At 38.3% G+C, this 22,082-nt stretch overlaps 3 protein-coding genes across 3 annotated transcripts in view; 1 reads left to right on the top strand and 2 right to left on the bottom strand.

The window, feature by feature from the left end:
* Positions 1–19,290, bottom strand: part of rhbdl1 (rhomboid, veinlet-like 1 (Drosophila)) — a 52,314-nt gene extending 33,024 nt beyond the window's left edge. The window contains exon 1 of the mRNA XM_016663279.1: positions 18,447–19,290. The gene's annotated coding sequence lies outside the window, so the exon portion shown is untranslated. The remainder of the gene's footprint in view (positions 1–18,446) is intronic.
* On the top strand, positions 14,995–16,184 carry h1-0 (H1.0 linker histone). Its single transcript, XM_007576650.2, has one exon. The coding sequence runs from the start codon at positions 15,015–15,017 to the stop codon at positions 15,837–15,839; it is 825 nt and encodes a 274-aa protein (XP_007576712.2). The 5' UTR covers positions 14,995–15,014; the 3' UTR covers positions 15,840–16,184.
* Positions 19,291–19,570: 280 nt separating the features above from the next.
* rhot2 (ras homolog family member T2) overlaps positions 19,571–22,082 on the bottom strand; it is a 13,408-nt gene continuing 10,896 nt past the window's right edge. The window contains exons 15-16 of the mRNA XM_016663275.1: positions 21,310–21,512; positions 19,571–20,343 (exon numbers count right to left, since the gene is read on the bottom strand). Coding sequence (XP_016518761.1) covers positions 20,226–20,343; positions 21,310–21,512 — 321 coding nt within the window. The 3' untranslated portion in view covers positions 19,571–20,225. The remainder of the gene's footprint in view (positions 20,344–21,309; positions 21,513–22,082) is intronic.

Genomic DNA, 22,082 nt, shown 5'->3' on the forward strand with positions numbered 1-22,082 from the left:
ATCCATCCATCCATCCATCCATTCATCCATCCATCCTCCATCCATCCATCCTCCATCATCCATCCATCCTCCATCCATCCATCCATCATCCATCCATCATCCACCATCCATCCATCCACCATCCACCCGCCCACCATTCCATCCATCTATCCTCCATCCATCCATCCATCCATTTTCTCTCTGGAGGATAAAAATCTTCTGTCTGGTTTGATTGTATTTTGTGTTTTTTTTTTTTAATCTCTCTGAACTGCCTTGTTGCTGGAACCAATAAACTTGATTGATCTGATCGATTGGTGTTTTGGTCTCAACTATTCCTTTTTTTAAGGATAGTTTTGTTTACAGAGTCTTTGATTCATTTTGTTTGTTTCTGTTTATTTTAGATATTTAAAATGTTTTCCAGTTTCATTAATTGGACAATAATAAATGAAGCTATTATCAGAAATGTTTCACCATAAATGATGAACTATAAACGATACGTAATAATTGTTTCATGATAAATAAATGCATAAATTCATAATTTCAACAGTTTTTGTTTTATGTCACATATAAATCACACATTTCTTAATTTCATGCCTTGAATGATTAAAAGACGCTTTAGTTTTCCATGTTTATTCTATCATGAAAATCTTTAATCTGATTAATCCAATCGGCTCATTTGACTAACAAAATGTGAGAAAAGAGAAGAGCTGTCAAATCTTTGTTTTGAATTTATCTTTGAAATTACTTAAGTTTTTCCCAGATGTGCTTTTGTAATGTTTGTAAAATGTTAAATTTGATTTGAAGTTTGTGTCTTAAGGTATTTCATTATCGTTTTTCATGTTTGTAAGTTTGAGTTATTGTAAGTTTGTGGTTTTAGGAAGAACAGTCTCTAATACAAAGACAAATAAAGGTAAGAGCTAAACAGTTTTTTCTCTTAATAATGGAAATTATTTAAAATTTGAAACTTTTCTTTGCTTTACATCAACATAAGATCTGATTACCTGAAACTTTTAAGCGACAAAAGAGGAAAAACAAAGTCTGTGAGGCGTTTTGATCAAAAACAGTTTTACCAACATGGTCTCTGCTATAATTAGAAGAACTGAACCGTTTGTGGGGAATTTCACACTGATCCAATGTACTCTACACCAAGCACATTAAATTAAATTAGACACTTTGGATGGCTTCCTGATCCACCACTGAGCTGAAATGTTCCCCACAACAGCAATAAGACGCGACCCAAGTCCTTAATGTAACAACTAATACATGAATCCAAGCTGAAAATAATGAGACCAGGCAGGAAGATCCCAGCACTCAGAGCTGGAGGACGGAGACGTCGTCACTCTGTATTCTGGTTAGAAAGGATTTTTCCTGCAAACATCCGCAGCGACCTCCTTTCCCAGGGAGGGAGGAGAAACGAGCGAGGAAACCTAAACCTCAACTCAGAAAAGAAACAAAGGTGATAAATGCAGCTGAACGGAGACGGGGATGCAGAACGACTCCGGGTCAAAGAGGCTGAGAGGTTCTGATTTATGAGCCGCGGAACCAGAACTCGGATCAACTGCAGCACAAATTTACTCCAGTAAAACGTTTACTGAAGCACTGAGGAACTGATCAAATTATCAATCATTTCACATCTAAAAATTACATCATCCGACAGACCAAAATATAAAGTTAAGTGCAAATTTTAGTATTTTAAAAAATTACAATAATTCATACAGTTATCAAAGTTACCAAATTCGGGCAAATTAAATTTTTCGGAATTGTTTTTTTTCAATAAAAACTTCTGAAACTTTAGCAGAAACTGCAGGTGAGAGTCTGTCTGGAGGTTAAAACATGTTTGTTTTTCTTTCAGTGGGAAGAAAATCCAGAAATTTACTCAAGTAGGAGAAGAAATACTTCAGCATAGAATTACTCAGGTAAAAGTAAAAAGTACAGCGTAGTAAAAATACTACTAAAAGTACCTTTTTAAAAAAGTTACTGTGAGTAAACGTAACTAGTTTCTGCCTAATTCTGTTTATTAGGGACCAACAAAGACAAAAAGCTGTTAAACTGTCTGATCATCTTCATCCCTTTGGAGGAAGATGAAGTTTCACTGCTGTGTTTAGAGTCAGAAGTTTACATACACTCATCAATACTTAAGTACTTGAAAACATATATTGTATTTTTCATTTTATTTGCCAATATCTCTGCCTTCATTGGGTGCCAATTCAATAACATAACTAATTATGGTCCAAGTTGTCATGATGTGTGGATGAGGTGGTGAGGAGAGACGCAGAGACCCGGGTTGTGATGAAGATGATGATTTAATGATAAATATCCACGGAACAGAACAACGGGGAGCACAACGAACACACGGCGGCACAGGAAAACTGGCTGGTCCAGACGAGGATCCGACAAGAGACAAAGACAACAGGTGGGACTAAATACTGGGAGGGTAATCAAAGAAACGAGACACAGCTGGGATCAATCAACGGGTAGGACAGAGACTCTCAGGGGAACAGGCTAATACACAGAAAAACCTCAAAATAAACACAGAAAACAGATCACAACACAAATAACGCTAAATATATTAATTATGTATTTTTTAATCGCCACCCTTAGATTTTCCTCTTTTCTCTCTTTCAACCAAACATTAGTAGAAACACTTCAGTCTGGTGTTTGGGTCCCTTTTTTATTTATTTATTATGAATATTTAAAATGTTCATTAAGATTATTTATTGATCTTTGAGGATGTATTCCTGCATTATCTTGTCATTATTATGATTAAATTACTTGAAACTTGAAAATGGTCTGAAAACAATTATTATAATTTATCACAATAACTTCTGGGTTAAATTAAATGTGTTACTGTGACAGGCGTAGTTCTGCAGCGCTTCGCTTTTAGACGTCAAACTTTTATCCTCACTTAGAAAGTAAACAAGTTGAGTGATGTTAGCAAAGCTGGCTAGCTAAAGTTAGCAATCAATCTGCCTCCATATTCTTCACCCAATCCTCATAAAGACATTCAGTATCATCTATAAACATTAAGTTAAATATTAATATTAAGTTGTACTGTAATCAGTGTGTACTGATTAAAATACACACTGAATGTTTTAGGGCACCAATTTCCTTTTCTTGTCAGCCATTTGCCAACTAGCTTAGTGCTAACGTCACCTGATATCAGGACGTGTCTCTTGAAGCAAATCCAAATATTTGCTTTAACACCAGGCCTGTGAAAGAAACCAACATGTTTCAGGTTGAGTGAGAACAAAGACTGTGAGCCATCATCAGTGTCTGACCTCAGAAACACTTTCCTGTGAAAAATGGTCAGAAATTCCCAGAAACAATCAGAAACCAAGAAGAAACCGCAGAAACACCTTAGTGGGATCGAATTAAAGTTCATAGAGGTAAAACTAAGCCTCTCATGTATCTGAACCTGTTCGCATAGAATTAGAGAAAATCAACTATAAATGTCAAAAGTATTTTGAACAAGCAATTCAGCCTGAGATTTTAAATGCATGTGACCTTCATGTCCAAGGTCTGACTGGAGCCGTGTTGTAACGGATTGGGCCGAGGCCACCTTGAACATGGCGGCGCTGCCAGACAGTTACTCTGTCACCTTCTGTTATGCAAATCTGCTGCAGTCCGGTCAAAGCAGGAGCGTCCGTGTTGGTCCTGGAGTCCAGAGAAGACGGGCGACATCCTTAGGGGCGGAAGAAGATTAAAACCGCTGAACTAGCGCTTTGAAACTGTGTGCTCTGAAATGTTTGGGGTGCCGTTTGTAAAGTTACACAGCCAAAAAATGACTATAAATATAGAGCAAGCTAAATATTTAGTTTGCTAAATTAGTTTAGTTTAGTTTGATTGCTAGCTAAATTAGCTAGTTAGTATGGAGCTAAATGTTTAGTTGAGCTCCAAGATAAATAAACATGATAAATATTTAGTCTGGAGCTCAGCTAAATATTACGTTAGCTAAACATTTAGCCAGTTACGTTTGGAGCTAAGTATTTAGCATTTTAATAATGCAAGTTGAGAATCATAGAAGCGATTTTATTGAATTTGTCAAAGTACATCTTCATGCAATCATCCAATTTTGTCCAAATTATATAAAGTTGCTGGAGTTCTGTGAGCTTCAGCTGCAGTGTGAAGACGCTGAAGCAGAAATCTTCCCTTCATGAAGGAGGAAAGTTCTGCGACAAAAAGCAAAAACAGAAAGGACTTTTCATTGGACTGATTCTGGAGCCGCATCAATAAACACCTGAGGATGTTTCTGGGTGGAACCGCGGTCGGAGCGCGATCAGATACAAGCAGAAACAGAAACAAATTCACGATAAATTAGCTAAAAAGATGAAAGTTGGATGATGAAGGCTCTCCCAGTGGTCCGGTTCTTCGGGGAGTTCCTGAACCATCAATCATTCACATTTAAACGGATTCTGCAGCAGTGATTGTGCAACACGGGGAAACACCGGAATCGGGTCACTGAGTGACACAGTTTTATCCCAAACCGGCCCACTTACAGCGTCTCCGGGGAAACAAAACAGGAAGGAGTTACAGCTAATCTTAGAAAGAGAAAAAATGAAGAATACATTAGAAATGAAAAAATCTGCGGATATTTTCTGTGGGCGATGCTGCCTCACTGAGAGAAGGCACCGTGTTTCTGAAGCTTCATTAACGGTGACCTGTTATTATAGACGAGATTTTCTTTCAGAATGAGCCGTTTCAGAGTCTCTTGTCACTTTAAATGTAAATGAGTTTCTGCTGGCCACGCCCCCTAAACTGAACACTTACATTGGCACGTTAAAATGCCTGCAAAGAGACGCAATTATACAACCTTACATCTTTGTTGGTTGAATCTCCTGCACAACCAACAAGAAAGCAGCAAGTGGGCTGTGGATGGCAAGTCAACAACAAAACATTTGTCTTTTCCAGCAGCCACTGTGCAGCGCATAAGTAATTAGTGTTGTGTTTGTAATTTTACTAAATTTCTGTAAAGCCTCTGGGTGGTTAGAAAAGAGTTACACAAATGAAATGCATTACTGTTATTATTATCACATATTGACTGAGCAAATGTGCTGGAGTTCCACTGGGGTTATGTCAATGTCAATGTCAAATTTATTTATATAGCACTTTAAAACAGGTATAAAACTGCACCAAAGTGCTGTACAAGAACGACAACACAAATGACAAAACACAGTAAAAACAATACATCAATTAAATGCCAAAGAGTAAAAATGAGTTTTAAGAAGTGATTTAAAATGATCCAGGCTGTGGGCATAGGGTTGCTAGGTAACGGGCAGAGTTCCACTGGGGTTGCTAGGTAACGGGCAGAGTTCCACTGGGGTTGCTAGGTAACGGGCAGAGTTCCACTGGGGTTGCTAGGTAACGGGCACTGCTTGCTAATTTGTGACGTTACATTCTGGAAGTTTTTGAATCGGATCATTTTCCAGCCAACAAAAAACATGAACTTACTGCCATAACTTACTATTTGGTGGTTTTTTTTTTTTATCTTTATTTTTAAGCACCTTGGCTGTTTTAAGAAGCAGTAGAAACCCAAATGGCAGGACAAAAACATGTAAAATGTGAATTTTAAATAGTATGTCACCTTTGGACTAGATTTAAAAACGTCTGGAAATGTTTCACATAGGTCTTCCACGATAACAAATTTTGTTGGATGATTAATTATCCCAGAAATTATTATGATAAACGATAAAACCTTTATCTAATAGCATGAAAATGGCATAAGATATACCCTCTCAAGGATCAATAAACTAATTTCTAAAGAACATTTAACACTGGAACTGGAAAGCACTTTAACTATCCAGAATATATAAATAAACCATAAATTAATTGGATTATGAACAGATAATTATGTTATAACCCTAACCCTTCAAACTGTATTCATCGTTGGACTCAAACTGCCAGTTTGGACTGAGTGTCAAATATTTGCAGCATTTTTTCAAAGTACTGTGTAAGTAAATGACATCATGTCTATTGCAATTAAGCAAACTGTCTTAGCGCACACTATTTCACACTTGTCTTTTGTATTTGTTGATTAAATACTGCATGAAAATAACGTTAAAACAACAAAGCTTGTGTAAAAGCAAGAGGTCTCACTTTGACATAAAGTGTTTGTGTGATATTTTTTGTGCTTGTGGAAATGTTTTCTAGGAGAAATGAAGGAGTTTTAGCTACAGAAGATGAGAAGACTTTGCAGTACCATTAAAGGTTTTGTTTTGAAAATAAAGTGCGAATGTAACAAGACAGCTTGGTTATTTGTCCTTCAGGTAGTGACTACTGCCCTCTGTTGGTGAAAAATCATATTTCAGGTTTAAATGTCTATTAAAACAAAATGATCAGAAAAGTTTCTAAAATAAATCCTGAGACCACAGAAAATATTCAGAGGAAAGAAAATATAAAGCCACTGATGTATTTTTAATATTCTTCACATTAGTCAATGCAGTTATCAGCTGAAAACTTTCAAGAATTTTCAAAACTTAAATAAAGTTAAAGTTTTCCATTCTTTAAGTAAACGGTTTCTGTCTCTACAGAACTTGGTGTTGGTCCATCTGCTGCTTATTGCAGCAGCTTGGACTCCATTAAGTCTCTGCGTATTAAAGGAGCAAAGGTCAAAGTCAGGATTAGGGCTAAATGCAGCATTACTCAACGAGTTATTTAATAAGATTTACATATGTCCTTCAAATGGTTCGACTTCAGTCATAATTCATAAGGCTGTAACAGAATATCAAAATTCACAAAACTTCAGCACCAAACAACTTCTTCAGACTCTTCTAAAACTAAACTACAACACGGGAAGTGAAACCATAATTACTAACGGCAATGAACTTGTGATGTATGTTGGTCTGTGTGAAGTAGCCATTAGCAGGAAGAGGCCATGTTTGGTCTCCCATTCTAAATATTTCACAGAATTGGAAATACATGTGGGCTTGTTTGCTTATGTCTTAGTGTTAGCCGTTAGCTATATTAGCATAATAGAACCATAGTCACTTCACATTAGTTGGGAAAGTTATGTTGGCTTTCTGTAATCACGCTGTTGCATTTGGCTGCAATGGCGACAATTTTATAGCTCATTAAAAAGGGATGAAAGATATGAAAACATGAATACTGCTGTTCTGGCCGATAACCGATATCTATGAATATAATATGCATTTCCTTGCTCAAACAACACTATAGACGAGTTAACGTTAATCTGTGAATTCTGACTTTGATCTGCTGAGATAAAAAGTTTTAATTTTGAGATTAAAGTTAGAATTCTTAAATTAAAATCAGAATTCAGAGGGAAAAAAAACAGAAATTTTAGATCAAAGTCAGAATTTTGAAAAAAGTCAAAAGTTTCAGAACAAAGTCAGAATTCTGATATTAAAGTCAAATTTTAATTTCTTTTTCAGTGGCACTAATTGTCTTCCGTACAACACTGTAAATACGACCACAAGGCTTTCATTCTGTGCTTCAGTTAAACAGCCACAAACCAGAGCTGCGTCACAATTCTTTAAATAAAATAAATGTTCATTGTTCGTGCGCTGGCCAATTTAAATTTAAATGACGCGCAACGGTTGGTTGGAAAAGCAGGGAGGGGCGCTGGCTGTTGATTCATCATCTGTAGTTTTCCGATGGACAGTTGACCTAAATACTAACGACTTCAGACACAACAGCTACCAACCGGTCCAGTGGGTCAGGAAGCCACATCCACCACTCACTGTTTTCAGAAACATAAAACCGGAACATTTTGTTTGGGTTTGTTTGGGTTGTAGAACCCTTTTGATCAATTTCCCCATTTAAATAATTACATTATTGTTGGTATAACAGCTTTAGATGCAGTGCTGAATAAATGCTTGTTTTTGCTTCAGATAACCTAAATAAATACAAAATAAAGTTTTCAAATGATAACTACTTTATTAAAGAAACACAAACTGAACTGTCCCTGTGTGGAAAAGAGTAACTAATAAATGGTTGATCTACTATTGGCAGACATTGTAGCTTCCACTGTTTATTTTAACTTGTAAATTTTAATTTTGCTATATTAAGCCTAGAGGGCAGAATTTCATGACTACATCAACTAAAGCAAGTCGTTCAAATCTTTAAACTGTAGCAAATGCCCTGTGAAAGCAAAGCCCCACCCCAGTAAAATGTAAAAAATAATAATTTCACAAAGTGGGCGGAGTCAATATGCACTAAGGGGCGTGGCCAACTGTGTGGATGAGCAGGGGGGTGGAGCAGCACTGTCACTACCTCGGTGACTTTGTTGCTTTATTTCGCAGATTTTCTGACATTATTGCAAAAGAATTTAGCAAATTTTGTTCCAAAAAAGCGATTAGCTACGTTTGTTTTTTTTGTTTTTGTCAAAAAGTGACTAGCTACAAATTTAGCTACTTTTTTTGTTATTGGAGACTTTTGTGGCGACATGTGAAAGCAACCAAGAGAGCAGCAGGTGCGTTCAGTAAAAACTGGGAAATCAGAACGTAGCTGGAAAAATATTACAAGGTGGTTTAAGGTAAAATAAAAAAAAGAAGTAAAATTTTTCAAACAAATGAACTTATACACTGTAAAAACACAAAATTTTACCAAAGATTTTTGGTCTAGTTTTGATTCACTGGAATATATTTTTCCCCATGTTATAAATTGTATCATAAACTTCACTTATAACTAGCACTTTCTCATAAATATGAAATTATTGACAAACAAGCTTCTATTTCTTGCTGAAAAGTTACTTGCAAGTTAGTTTGTCTTATTTCAAGATACTAACACTAGACATATTTCTATATTTTCTGTGCAGAAACTGATTTAAACTTTAAGCTGGAGAATGCTGTGAATAGTCAGCAGATCTGCGTTGTTTCATATTTTTCGACAGCCGATTGGTTTTATGGAATGTGTTTGCAGTGACGCAGCCGTCCGCCGTGTCTGACTGACAGGTGACAGGTGCTGCCAGCGTCTGCCGGGGGAAGCCGGTCATCTGAGAGGAACTCCGACAGCCGACACGGTTTTATTCTGCCGAGGAGACGCGAGTCGTTCTGACGTGTCCACAAAGAGAGCTGTGTTTTTGGACTGACGTCGGATCGGTTCTGGTGGAGTCCCACCTGCTCAGAAAACCAACTGTCCAAACCGACAATCACAACTTCCCACCGCCTGCCTTCAGCTGCACGCCAAACACGACTGCAACTAACAGTTACTGCAGTTATCGATTAGATTAATGGATTATTCTGACAATCTGATGACTAATTGATTATTCTGACGATTAACCGATTAATCAATTCATTAATTTCTTTTTAAAAATTGTCACATTCTACAGATTTTGCATTTAACAATTTAAGGTGTTTTTACACAATTTTAAACACATTAAAAGATTAAAATAAACAAAATTTTATTTAAGATGAAATAATTTATTGCCCATAAATCAATAACAGAACTCCTTTTGTGAATTTGAACAGGCTGAAGCTAAAACTGCTGCTAGAGTCGCTTTTAGGGCTGGACAATAAATCAATAACAATGTATATGGTGACAAATACATCAATATCAATACATCTGATAGAATTTTATTCTATCAGATGTATTGATAGGTTGGTGGAATCATCTCACTCGCTCTTTGGTTGCCTAGCAACGACCTGCTGAGTAAGAAGCCGTTTCAAGTTCCCCCTAACTTTGGTTGCCTAGCAACGACCTGCTGAGTTCCCCCTAACTTTGGTTGCCTAGCAACAACCTGCTGAGTAAGAAGCCGTTTCAAGTTCCCCCTAACTTTGGTTGCCTAGCAACGACCTGTTGAGCGACTGGCGCAGAAGCAGTTCCAAGTTTCCTCAATGATCATAACTGTGGATAAAACTGTAACAACTGGAACGCAGAATTACTGCTGTTGATACAAGGAGCGGCCATTTTGGAACAGGAAATCCAACTTCATATGGTGTTCCAAATCCCGTTGATCTTTTGGACTGGGAAGTCAGAATTTCCAAGTCAGGAGCACAGCTACTACTGAAGTACAACCACATGACTGCTGTTGGTGCAAGAAGCAGCCATTTTGAAACGCATAGTCCACAGTACAGGTTGCTCTCAGTTTCCCAGTCAGAAATCTGACTTCGGAGGGCGTTCCAGCTGATTTTTCGACTGGGAAGTCGGAACTTCCAGTTGTGTTCGGAACGTTGATGTGTGGAGCAGCCATTTTGGGATGCAATGTCTGCCGTACAAGTCTGAACTGTCGCTCCCATTTCCCAGAGGGAAATCTGGCTTCAGAGGGCGTTCTGGCATTTACAGTGAAAGTGACTCAGTTAGATTTTCTTTCTACTTTTTAAATTATATTTCATAAAATTTCAACAACAGTCTTTTTTAGAGTCCTTTTTTGTAGTTTTAATCTAAAATTTTGATTAAAAAAATGACTTCAAACAGAACAGGTTAGTTAGTCCTCTCCTCTTTTCTTTCTCGTTTGGCCAAAGCAAACCCAGAACAAACTGATTTAATCCAACCTCATCATTTAAGGCTGGACAGCGGCGTGCACATCAAAGCAGCGCAGCAGGAACGCGTTCAGCGTGCGATTATCGCAGGATGAGCCTGAACTCGGCACTGATGGGAGACAAACCGGAGACTTCGGGAAAGAGATCGGACTTCAGAGCGTTTTGGTCGGCTAAAATTACAAACCAGCTTCAGACAAACTTAGAGCCGCAGTGCTAAAATAAACCAGCCACGTAGATGGTGGAGCGTCGTCTTTAAATACACACGAAATATAATATAATACAACATTCTGCTGCGCCTGACTCCAGGTGAAATACGCCATAAGTGGGTCAGGCGTTATGTAAGCTGCATACATGTTCTCCTCAGGCGTGATGCGAGTGCTCAAAGAGTCAGAGAGGAGAACAAGTGAATAACTGTATATGGTTTAAACAAAGCAGCAGGACAGAGACCATCCAGCAGCTTAACCTAAACACATCTCTGCATTTCGTCAGGAACTTTCCAGCTTCACTTTTAGGAGTTTATGACTAAGCTCAGGTCCACTTTTCATACAAAATCCTTTGACATTAAAGGTGTAGCAAGTAACTTTTATTTAAAAAAAAATGTTTTTACAGAATTATTACATCTGTCTCCAGGTAGAAACAGTATGAGACTGAATCTGTGAAAAGAAATCCTTGGATAAACTTAATTTGATTGCTTGTTACAAATTAATGTTGCTGGGATCAGGCAAAGATGACGCCCGGAGTTGTCTTTGTGAATCAAAATGGGTTTTATTTACCTTAACACGAGAAAACTCAGTCTGTCACACCTGGTGCCTATCGCTCCTCAGCAGACAAAAAACAGAACACCGGCTCGCAAAACGGCACGTTCGAGGAACACACGTAAAACAGACACATTCAATGACAGATAGGAAATATTAGTACAGACGATCATGGCACAAGACAGACACAGAATAAAGTTCTGAAGGAATTAACTTATTATAATGAAACAAATTGGGTGGGGTACCGGTGAACTGTAATAAACATGAACAGTAAAATAAATAAACTAATAAATTCAGTGTATCTCACATTAATCACATTTTTAAAGTTGGAACGCCTGTTTTCTTTTTCCAGTGTAACTAGCTTTAGCATTTATAGCATTCTTTGCTATCTGAAAGAAGCTGCAGCAGAGCAAGGAGGAGGCTGTGAGTACACGAGCATGATTGACAACACTAAGACCCTCCTCCTGGCTCTGATTGGTGTTCTTGTTAGCACTGGAAGAAGGCAGAGAAGCCTAACTTTTTCATTGTTTATCTGTCTCATACTAAACTACCACAACTCAGTTTCAACAGATATGCAAAAAAACATTTTGTTTTTAATAAAAATTACAAACTGTAGCCTTAATAAGGGCTAAAAATGGAAACCACATAACTGAATAAATAAATTAAATAAATGAATAAAAAGTATTATTCATATTTATAGGCATTGCCATTGCCACCTCGTGTAATGAATTTTTTTCATTGTTTACCTTTAACTTCATGGCATAAAGTATTTTTGTCTTTCTGTGGGTGTTTATAGTATTCTAATTTGTTCCACATTTTTCAAACTAAAAACTTTTTTTTTTTGAGTGTGTCCGTTGGCATAAGGTAATTTAGAGGGGGGATGGAGGGGAAGTTTGCCCGGGGAGCCAAAGAGGGTAGGACCGCCCCTGCAGTGGTGGATTGAATAATTTTCAAAACTGATTATAAAATCTGCTAAAGACACTTAAGATCCCAATTCTTTTACCTTTAATTTACCTGGAAATCACTATAGAGATAAAATCTGCAGAGGAAAACAATCAACAAATTATAATAAACAAAATTACTAAAACTGCAGTATGTAACTCTTACAGCACCCCTCCCTGTCACCATGTCATGATGGTGTAATCTGAGGCACATAATCTGTAAAAAGATTGATCTCCTCTACTTCCTCCCTGAGCTACTATTGTGTTCTGAAGAAATGTACCGCTACTGACCAAAAACAAATCACAGGCAGGAAAACGGCCTTGCCCTGCGACAGACTGGCGACCTGTCCAGGTGACCCCACCTGTCGCCCGGAACGTTAGCTAAATCTAAATGAGCTAAATACCAGCACATTTAGAAAATATTTTGCTAAATGTTGAGAAATTTAACTGACTGTTATTTAGCTAAATGTTGACAAAAGTCATCTAAATGTGGCAAATATTAGCATATTTAGCTAAATGTGCTAATATTTTCCAGTTAATAAAAAAGGACCCAGCCTGGTAAAAACCAGCCTGCGTCATCCAGATGGTTTGGACTCTGGCTTTTTAAAAGTGTTTGTTTCCTGGAGTCTTGGACTCTCCTGATGTTTTAAATTTTAACTGATTGCTAACGTTTGCCCATGTTAAATGCAAGTTTGAGGCTATGAAGCTTACCGGAAGTTGCCTGCGCTGTAAGAAACCATCTTTTACTGTTGTAGAGAAGAGACGAGCAGACCAAGATGGCTGTTGTTGTTAATCCAATATTTGGAATTGAGGCCGACCCGGACTGAACGGCTTCGTTCACTTCCATCGCTGCCGCCATTGCTACAACTACAGGCAGACTCGAAAATGACGTAATCATTCACAACTTCCCCTTCTGGTCGCTGATTGGCCAGCTGGAAATTCAACGGGAGCGAATTAAAGTTCACAAGAGAAAGTCCAGAGGCGCTTTATTTAATTTATTTATTTATAAAGCAGGACGCTCTTACGACAAACGCTCTGTGGAATAAAATTATATTTCAATCTGATAAACAGTCAACAAATTATGTAATAAAGTTATTAAAAGGAGCTTTCAATCCATTTATTTCCAGCACAAAGGCATCAAAGCAGCACAGTCTAAAGATGGCAGGTTCACTATTGCATAATATTTTCCGGTTAATAGTTTTGGGACCTGCAGGGCATCACATCCGAACAGAACCAGGTCCAGTTTCTAGGGAGGAGGTCCCTCTGTCGGTGGCCGCGAGCAGCAGTCCAAACCCGGACCGAAGTCTGACCTCACTCCCCTTCATTTACTATCAAATAAATGAATGAATGAATAAATAATAATGAAGATGATAATAAATAAAAACCAGAGGATTTATTTCCCAGCAGATCTGAGTCGACCTGTTTATGCACAGCCAGAGTAATAAACAATGCGCCATGTTCTCCATCTCCTCTTTCTGTTAGGATTTATTTTTTTCTACATTTAAATGTTTCTACTCACAAAACACCGACTCAGCTTACTACTTCTCCCTTTTCCTTTCACCAATAACTCATCCATCCACCCATTCACTCCACCTTTCAGTAAACAAACAGCCTCACACAAACAAAACAACAACAAATGGTTGCAGGTGACATCAAGTAGAAGCTCAATTGAAATTAAATGGGATGTTTTTGGCAAGTGCTTAAAGTGAATTGAATCCTGCATCAGTCTGGATCGTGGATGTGATGCGCAGGAAGGTGGGAACTGGGTCATCATCCAAAAAGCGGCTCAAATAACTTAATAATTACGGCAGAAAAGTCGGAGGAAATCAGCTCTTCTTGTGTCTGTGACTGAATCAAAATGGCGTTTCAGCGAGAGACATCAGCGCAAATATTACCAAAAAGAAATAAAGCTGCGTAAATAGAGGTCAAACTTTTATTATTAATTCAAATCGATGCGTTCGGGATCATAATACAGAGAGAAACAGGAAGAAGATGAAATGATTGGGTTCTGATGCGCCAGCGTCTAAACAAAAGACAGCCATCATCACTGCTCCCTGCACTGAAGGACTTTGGTTCCAGCTCCAGTCTGCAAACCCCGCACCCTCCCCCCGCACGCAGCCGGTCCCGCACCTGAAGTGAAGCCCCCCTCTGCCTCAGCTCGGATCCCCGTCAAAAACAAACGTGACAACCCGAACCAGCAGCCTTTAACTTCACCTGATGTTTGGAGGCGCTGGCAACTTTCCTGACAATGGAGCTTCAGAGGCGACTACCATAGTGATAGTTATAAGCAAATCTGGCGCAAAAACGAGAAATAACGCAAACACAAAGGTTGCACTGCACCCCGAATAAAGCCCCGATGAAGTCCCGGCTGTCACCTGCGGCTTCCAGGTCGTGACATTTGATTTATTGCGGGTTTAACAGCAAATAATCTCGAACACGTCATTCAAAGTCAATGGCCGGGCTGTGTTAGTTGGGAAAACGTATCGAAGTATTAAAAGGATAAACGGAGACCTGCGCAGTCGGAACTTCACGCATCCGATCAGTTAAAGATTCAATTTTAATGTGCGTTGCGTGTCATCCCGCAAGGTTCCGTCTGTTCGGGTCAATTTGACGGGAATTGGGCAAAATTGTTGGCGGCGCGCGTTACTTCCAGCGGGTTTTCCTGGAATAAAAGTTGTTCGCCGGTGGAAACGGAGGCGGCCGAGCTGGCGGACGGGAAGCCGGATGTCTCCACCACCGGCCCGGCGCGTCCGGCGGACCGCGGAGGATGCGTGGGTTTTATATTTAACCGCAGATGGAGGATGAAGAAACACAAACGGGACGGCGCCAGTTCCATGGAGTCCGCTAGATCAGCTGCTGGCAGTTGGTGTTCTCAATCACGTCCGCAGATAGGCTTCATAGGCTCAATGGAGCGCCTGTGGAATAAGACACTTAAAGTGAACCCGGACACCGAAGACGCACTTTTTAAATTTTTTGGACACTTACGCCGAAACTGCTTTTTCTGGCGTTTTGCTTTCAGGATACACTGTTTCACATTGGTTTTATTTTTCCTACCGGTGAGGCGTTCAAAAGCTGCGGGGAAATTACACCTCCAAGAGTTTTTGATTAACTTTATTTTTAAAAGGAGAATTGAAGAAGTCACAATGGCAGAGACGTCGGCCACTCCAGCCAAAGCAAAACGGGCGTCGAAACCAAAGAAACCCGCGTCGCATCCAAAGTACTCGGACATGATTAAAGCGGCTATTGTTCACGACGCGAGTCGGAGCGGAGCGTCCCGTCAGTCCATCCAGAAGTACGTGAGGAAGAACTACAAAGTGGGCGACAACGCCGACGTCCAGATCAAGATGGCCCTGAAGAGGCTGGTGGCGTCCGGGATGCTGCGCCACACCAAAGGCATCGGCGCGTCCGGGTCCTTCCGGCTCACCAAGCCGGAGGACTCCAAAAAGCCCCCCGCCAAGGCGCCGGCTGCAGCCAAGCCCAAAAAAGTGGCCAAACCCAAACCCAAGAAGGCGGCCAAACCCAAGAAGGTGACCAAGACGCCCGAGAAACCCAAGAAGGCGGCCGTCAAGAAAGTGAAAAAGGTCGCGAAGAAGGCGACACCTGCGAAAACCAAGAAAGCGCCGGCAAAGAAACCCAAAGCGGCCAAAGCCAAGGCGAAACCAGTGAAGAAGACGGCCAAGCCCAAGGCCAAGACACCCAAGAAGGCTGCGAAGACTTCCAAAAAGAAGTGAACGGACTCTTTCTGAAACCCACTGTAAATACTTGAGGATTTTTTTTTCGTATATGTATTATTTTTGTAAGATTTCATGCAAAAAGTCTGTTTATACCTGTAGTTTCTCCTCCATCCATTGCAGCATCAATAGACTGTAAAACTAACTGTGGACATTTTCATTCTGTTGATATTTGAGACTGAGGAAAACGTGTATATTTATAAAATATACAACTGAACTAATGAGTAGTTATTGTTGGTGCTCAACAATAACTATTCAAACATCCCAACGTGTTAAAAACTATTTCCAATGTATGTCAATAAAAACAACTTCCAACTTCTTGTCCTCATTTTACACAAATATTACAGAAAGATGCACTTTATTCACAGCTTTAAAACTTAACATATTACTCTAACAGCACGTATTTGCATCACATTGCCAGAAAAAAATTATAAAAAGCTGCGTTAATAAAACCTTTTTGAAAAAAATCTGTTTCCAGGGGCGTATCCAGAAAGTTTTCTAAAGGTGGCCAGATCCTGGGGGGAGAGGGGAGTGAGGGTAGAAAAAATCTAAATAAATAATGTTTTAAATTGTAGATATTGAAATACATTTTAAATGGGGATAATTTCCACTCATAGATACAGATTAAATCTGAAGTTTTATTAATACAGAGAAATGTAACTACAGTTTGGTTTAGATATGTTGATTAAATTCAATTTAAAAAAAAATTTTTGATCCCAAAGGAATCAATTACATTAAAAATAAATATCAATTAAAATAAAAATATTTTATTGATCCAAAATGAATAATTTAAAAATAATTTAAAAACTGAATTAAAAAAATGGATGGAATTAAAATTTTTTGCAGTTAAACTTATCACCGCTATGCAGAAATAATGATTAAATCCACCCAAATAAAGTAAATATATATTTTAAATAGAAAATAGAAGATACACTGAAAATCATTAAAGAATAGTTTTATTCAAGTACATTTCTATGGTGAACCTTAAAATTTAGGTTTGTTTTTTTCCTGATTCTTTGTTCTGCAAATTTATATTTTCAAGTATGAATGTTTCAACATATTGAAAAATATTTTTAACTCAAGAAAATAATAAACATGATTTCCTTCTATTATAGACTAAAATATGCTATTCTGGATCAGAAGTGAGCGTGACAGGCACTCAGAAAGAAATGCTATGCAGAATAAAAAAGAAAACATATTAACATAAACACAAACAAATTTAAGTGGATTCATGCATCTTGTTTAAAGCAATATTATGCATGAATCCTGTGGAGGAAATGACACTTAGGAAGGGAAAAATCATTATGCAAGTTAGACTTTGAATCTACAAAATACAACATGAGCTCATTTTAACTTTTCCCAGACACCAAAGGTGATTTTAGAGATAAAATCAAATACACTAATGTTATTAAGGCTAAATAAAGGCAAAAATTATATTTGAAAACGTCAGGTGCAGGAGGGATCTTTCCATCATCATTTCAGCTTCAGCAGATGATTGAAGGGGAAATCTGTGTCGACACACCCATATTTAAATGTTCTGCTTCCCACCTGACGAACAAATACTGCCACCGTGTGGTAGCGCAGGGAAATGGCGCCTTTTCTATTCACAGCAGGAAAAACAAGAGGCGCATAAATACAAGTCAGCGTTAAAAATACTATAGTTGGATTATCTGTTAATGGCTCCTAAAAAAGAAACAAAACCTGAGGATAAACTTTAAAGATAGTTCTGATGATTAGAGAAATGTTAAATGTCACGACATTAATAATTCAACACAAAATGTCCATGTTTAAGTCAATGAAAGCTCTTAAAACCAAACAATTTCAAAAATAATTTCAAATGCACGAACAGAATCACCGTTCATTAATTAGCTACACTTTGTTGGTGCCTTTTTCTTGCAAGACAACCTTAATATCCGAGGCTATCTGAAGAGAAATCAAAAATTCAGATTTCTAAATAGCACATTTTCAATTTTAGAGCCCAGAGAGTTCATTTTTTGTCTTGAAATTTTCTGATGGAAACTGAATTTTTCTGTTTACAGTGACCCTAATTCGTCGTCCTACATAATATCAGAACAAAGTCGTACAACCGAAAGTCAAAAATATACGAAAATAAAGTCATTATGAAAAATAAAGTCGAAATATGAGAAAAAAATGAGAATAAAGTTGTAACATTACCAGAATAAAGTCGCAATATTATAAGAAAACTGTATGACGGAAATTCATCAAAAATACTCATGAAATAAAGATAAATATTGAACAGAATAAATATCTGAATAAAGTCGCAACGTTAGTAGAATGTAGTAGTAATTTTGTAATTCCCACTTAAAAGTTAAAATGAGGGATATTGAGCATCTTGTGAAAATTTAATTTGGTATCTAACAAATATGAGAATCTTAACACAAATAACAGGAGGCGGTCAGAGCTACATAACTAAGATTTTCTAGTCATTTTCTTCTGGTAATATTTTGTCTTTATTCCAGTAATATTATGACTGTAGTTCCGTAAAAAATATCTTAGTCTGACCTTAATACTCCGTTGTACATTTTTTAATAAACACATATTTAAACTTCTGACCAATCACGCAACACTTTGGAGAGTGTTCGGTACCTTTAGCTCCGATGTAGCTTAGCTTTGCGTATTTTCGGTGTTCCCGAAGTTCTCACTCTTCATTTCGGGAACTTTGCACACAGTGAAGTTTATGTCAAAGTCGGTCTTCTCGGAAAGTCGGTAAAAACCAAAATTAGTCCAAATGTTTGCCTTCAACAAAGACGGGCCGGTTGATTTTCTTTTTTTCTCTTTTGTAGTTTCCTGCTTGTTTTGGTGCTTTCCGCGCATGCGTACGTTCCGGTCCCGCCTGCGTGATGACGTCAGGACGTCCCGCGTAGTTACGAAATAGAGGCCAGCAGATTTGTTTCCATTTTGCTAGATTTTGGTACATTTTAAACCGTAATAAAATGAGAATCGCGACCCGTTGCACTCACTCCGGTCTGGTCTTTTATTAAGCATCTGAATCTGTTCACTTTCAGTAATAAAAAAGTTTTTGAAAAGTCACAGAAATGTTTCCTGCAGAACCATCTGCCTCTCTGGTGTTGGGCAACTGGAACCAGCAGCAGGTTCTGTAACTGGGTCAGTCAGGAGCAGAGGAACAGAAAAACACAGGCCAGCTTCAGTCTCATTAAAACAACCTGGAGGTGAGGAGAGGAACCTGGAGGCACATCAGATAAACCCGGCATGTTTTCCTTCAGTCAGTCAGACACAACGGTGCGTTGGGACATTGTAGATGGAATGAAAAATTAAAAGGTACATTTCTAAGAAAAATGAGATTTATCTCAGAAACTTCCCAGAAACCCCCCCAGATATTTTGGAAGTTTTCATGTTTCTTCTTGAATTTTTTTTTTTATTATTATTTTTTTCTAGCAAATTTGCAAGTTTTCAAACAAAAATGTTCTATTTTTTTTTCTACAAAGTTTCTGAGATTGATCTGAACATTTTTTAATTTTCTCTAGCAATTTTTCGCCTTTTCAAAATCAGAAATTTCCACTTTTTCTAGAGATTGTTTCCTAAAAATATGAGTTTTTTTCTGAGTTTGAAAACTCATATTTGCTAGAAAAAAAACTCGAAAAGTTGAAAATTTTTGACTTTTGAAGCTAAAAAATTATTTTTTTCTAGAATATTTCTGACTAATTATAAAATTTCAGATTTTTTCTTGAAATCTTTTTGACTTTTCAAACTGAGAATTTTACTTCATTTCCCTTTGACTAGGTAAAGACCCTTTTAGATAAATATCTCATTTTCAAGAGCGACCTGTGCAGAAATATTCTAGAAAAATTCAGATTTTTTTGGCTGAAATTTGCTCATTTTTTCTATCTACCTCCCTAACACTGTCGCAAACACTGTTAAAATCAAAAGTCCATTTCCTCAATAAAAGCAAATGTCTTCATGCAACAGAAGCAACCTCACCATCAGAGGGTTTAACTGAATGATTTGAGGAGCTAAATCTTCCTGTTCAGGGTAAAACCAGGTTCCAGCAGTTATTTGGCAATCATATCAGGATTTCATGACGTTTTGTATCAGCTGGTCTGAACGTCCAGCACTCTGATTCTGAATAATTTGGCATCATTTTCATTTGAACGCTGCTTGCATGCAGAACATGATCTGTAACTCAGATCTGCTGATGGGGCAGCAGGAGGCGGGAGCATCTTCCTGATGAAAGCACCTTGGTGTTCAGGAAGAGAAGCTGCTCTTCAGGCCAGCTGGTGAAGCGTAAGGCAGCAGCAGCAGGGGGAGTAACCTCCAGCAGAGGTCAGAGGTCAGACAGAGAGCAGGGCAGATGGAAAACAGTTCGGCCTCCAGGTTTGGTCATGACGGATGGAGATAATCGTCGGGTCATTTTAGCCGAGCCACGGCTCTGTAGACGGCGAAACCCAGAACGGCGACCACAGCGGAGCCCAGAGCCACCCGCAGCCAGAAGGAGGCGCTGCTCAGGTCCGACCCGTTCAGGTGGCTGGAAAACAAAAACCATCCGTCAAACACAAACCAGCAAGAGGTTTCCGCTCGAGCCGAGCAGATGAAAAACACCAGAGTCACTTTCATACCAGGTTTTCTCCATTTTCTTTACTAAACGTAAAATAAAATAAAAAATATTTAAAACGCTGATGTTATTTGGAGTTTTAGGCCCAGGCTACAATAACTTCTGTTTAACTATGATAATATAGTCATAATGTTATCAGAACAAGGAGAATCGTGATAATTTGATAATTTAAACATAAAGTTTAACTTCACAAAATGCTCAACATTCTTCATTCTAATGTTTTCTTGTTCCTCGTTTTCTCATGTTATTACGACTTTATTCTTATTTTATTTTGACTGAATGTAGCATTACTTAATTTACACATTTTTTCTTGCATTACTACATTATTATATTATTGTGACTTAATGTAGTACAACTTCATTCTACAAATATTACTTTATTCTCGTATTACTAAATGTTTTCTTGTATTATTACCACTATAGTCGTATTTTTACCAAATTTATTCTCATATTTTTACATTTTTCCTGTATTATTGTGATTTTATTCTCATTTTTTGTCCTTTCTCGTATCACTACGACTTCGTCCTGTTAGCCTTATAAGTTTCATGATTACAATAAAAACTGCAGCCTGGCTCTAAACATCATGGAGTTCACCTGAATCAAATCCAAATGAATAAAAGCTGTGAAACAAGATGGCCGCCCTGACTTCACTCTGAACTACGGAAACCCAAAGAATGCATCGTGAGAAAAAATAAAGATTTTACGAGAATTAAATAAAATAAGAAGTTTGATTAAGCAAATCTATTTATCACTCAGCCCTGTTGTCTTGCAAATTTCAAATCCACTTTCAAAAATACATTATTGACCCCAAAGTGAAATTATTTCATGCCGGTTCTGGTGTTTGCTGTAGTGTTGGTTCTGGACCGGTTCTGGTACGTACGGGTGCATGGCGGCCCAGGCCAGCCTGCTGTAGATGCTGCTGCCGGCGGCATCGAGCGTCAGGCCGCAGAACGGCAGCGGCGGCGGCAGGCGGTGCTTGTAGCAGAACTCGGCCGGCGTCATGCCGTGGAACTGCTTGGCTTCAGGAAGATCCGCTTTGGAGGCGACCAGAACACACGGAACGCTGCCGTCCATGTAATGTTGCTAAACATGGAGGACACAGAGAAACTAAGCCGCCATTTTGACTGGCTGCTCCTCTGAGGAGCAAAATAAATTCAGTTTCTATCGTCTGACTGGAAAATATCCAACATACAGATGATTTTCATTTGATGCTTCATTTCTGCTGGAACTGTTGCTGAGTCTCAATCACAATAAAATAAACATTTTTAAAATGATATTTGAATTAAAGTCACAGCTTCTAGATTTTCCATGTTAAACTTTCAGATTATTCCAGATGTAACTTTCCACAGATTTTCAAGTTAATCTGAAATTAGGAAATACTGGAAATACTGGAGTTCACAATGAAGACTCCAATGAAGGAAAGAAAAAAGGAAAGAAGAAAAATTAACAGAGGAAGGAAGAGAAAAGGCAACAAGACAGAAACCAACATCGGTTCTTAAAATCAACTCGGCTTTACTGATCAGATTGGCGAGTAAAAATTTGCCACTGTCTGCTGATACAGCTAACGCTAAAGCCAACAACGCTAAAGCCAACAACGCTAAAGCCAACAACGCTAAAGTGAACAATGCTAATGCCAACAACGCTAAAGTCAAT

This window comes from Poecilia formosa, unplaced genomic scaffold, assembly GCF_000485575.1.
Source record: "Poecilia formosa unplaced genomic scaffold, Poecilia_formosa-5.1.2 Scaffold412, whole genome shotgun sequence".
Lineage (NCBI taxonomy): Eukaryota > Metazoa > Chordata > Actinopteri > Cyprinodontiformes > Poeciliidae > Poecilia > Poecilia formosa.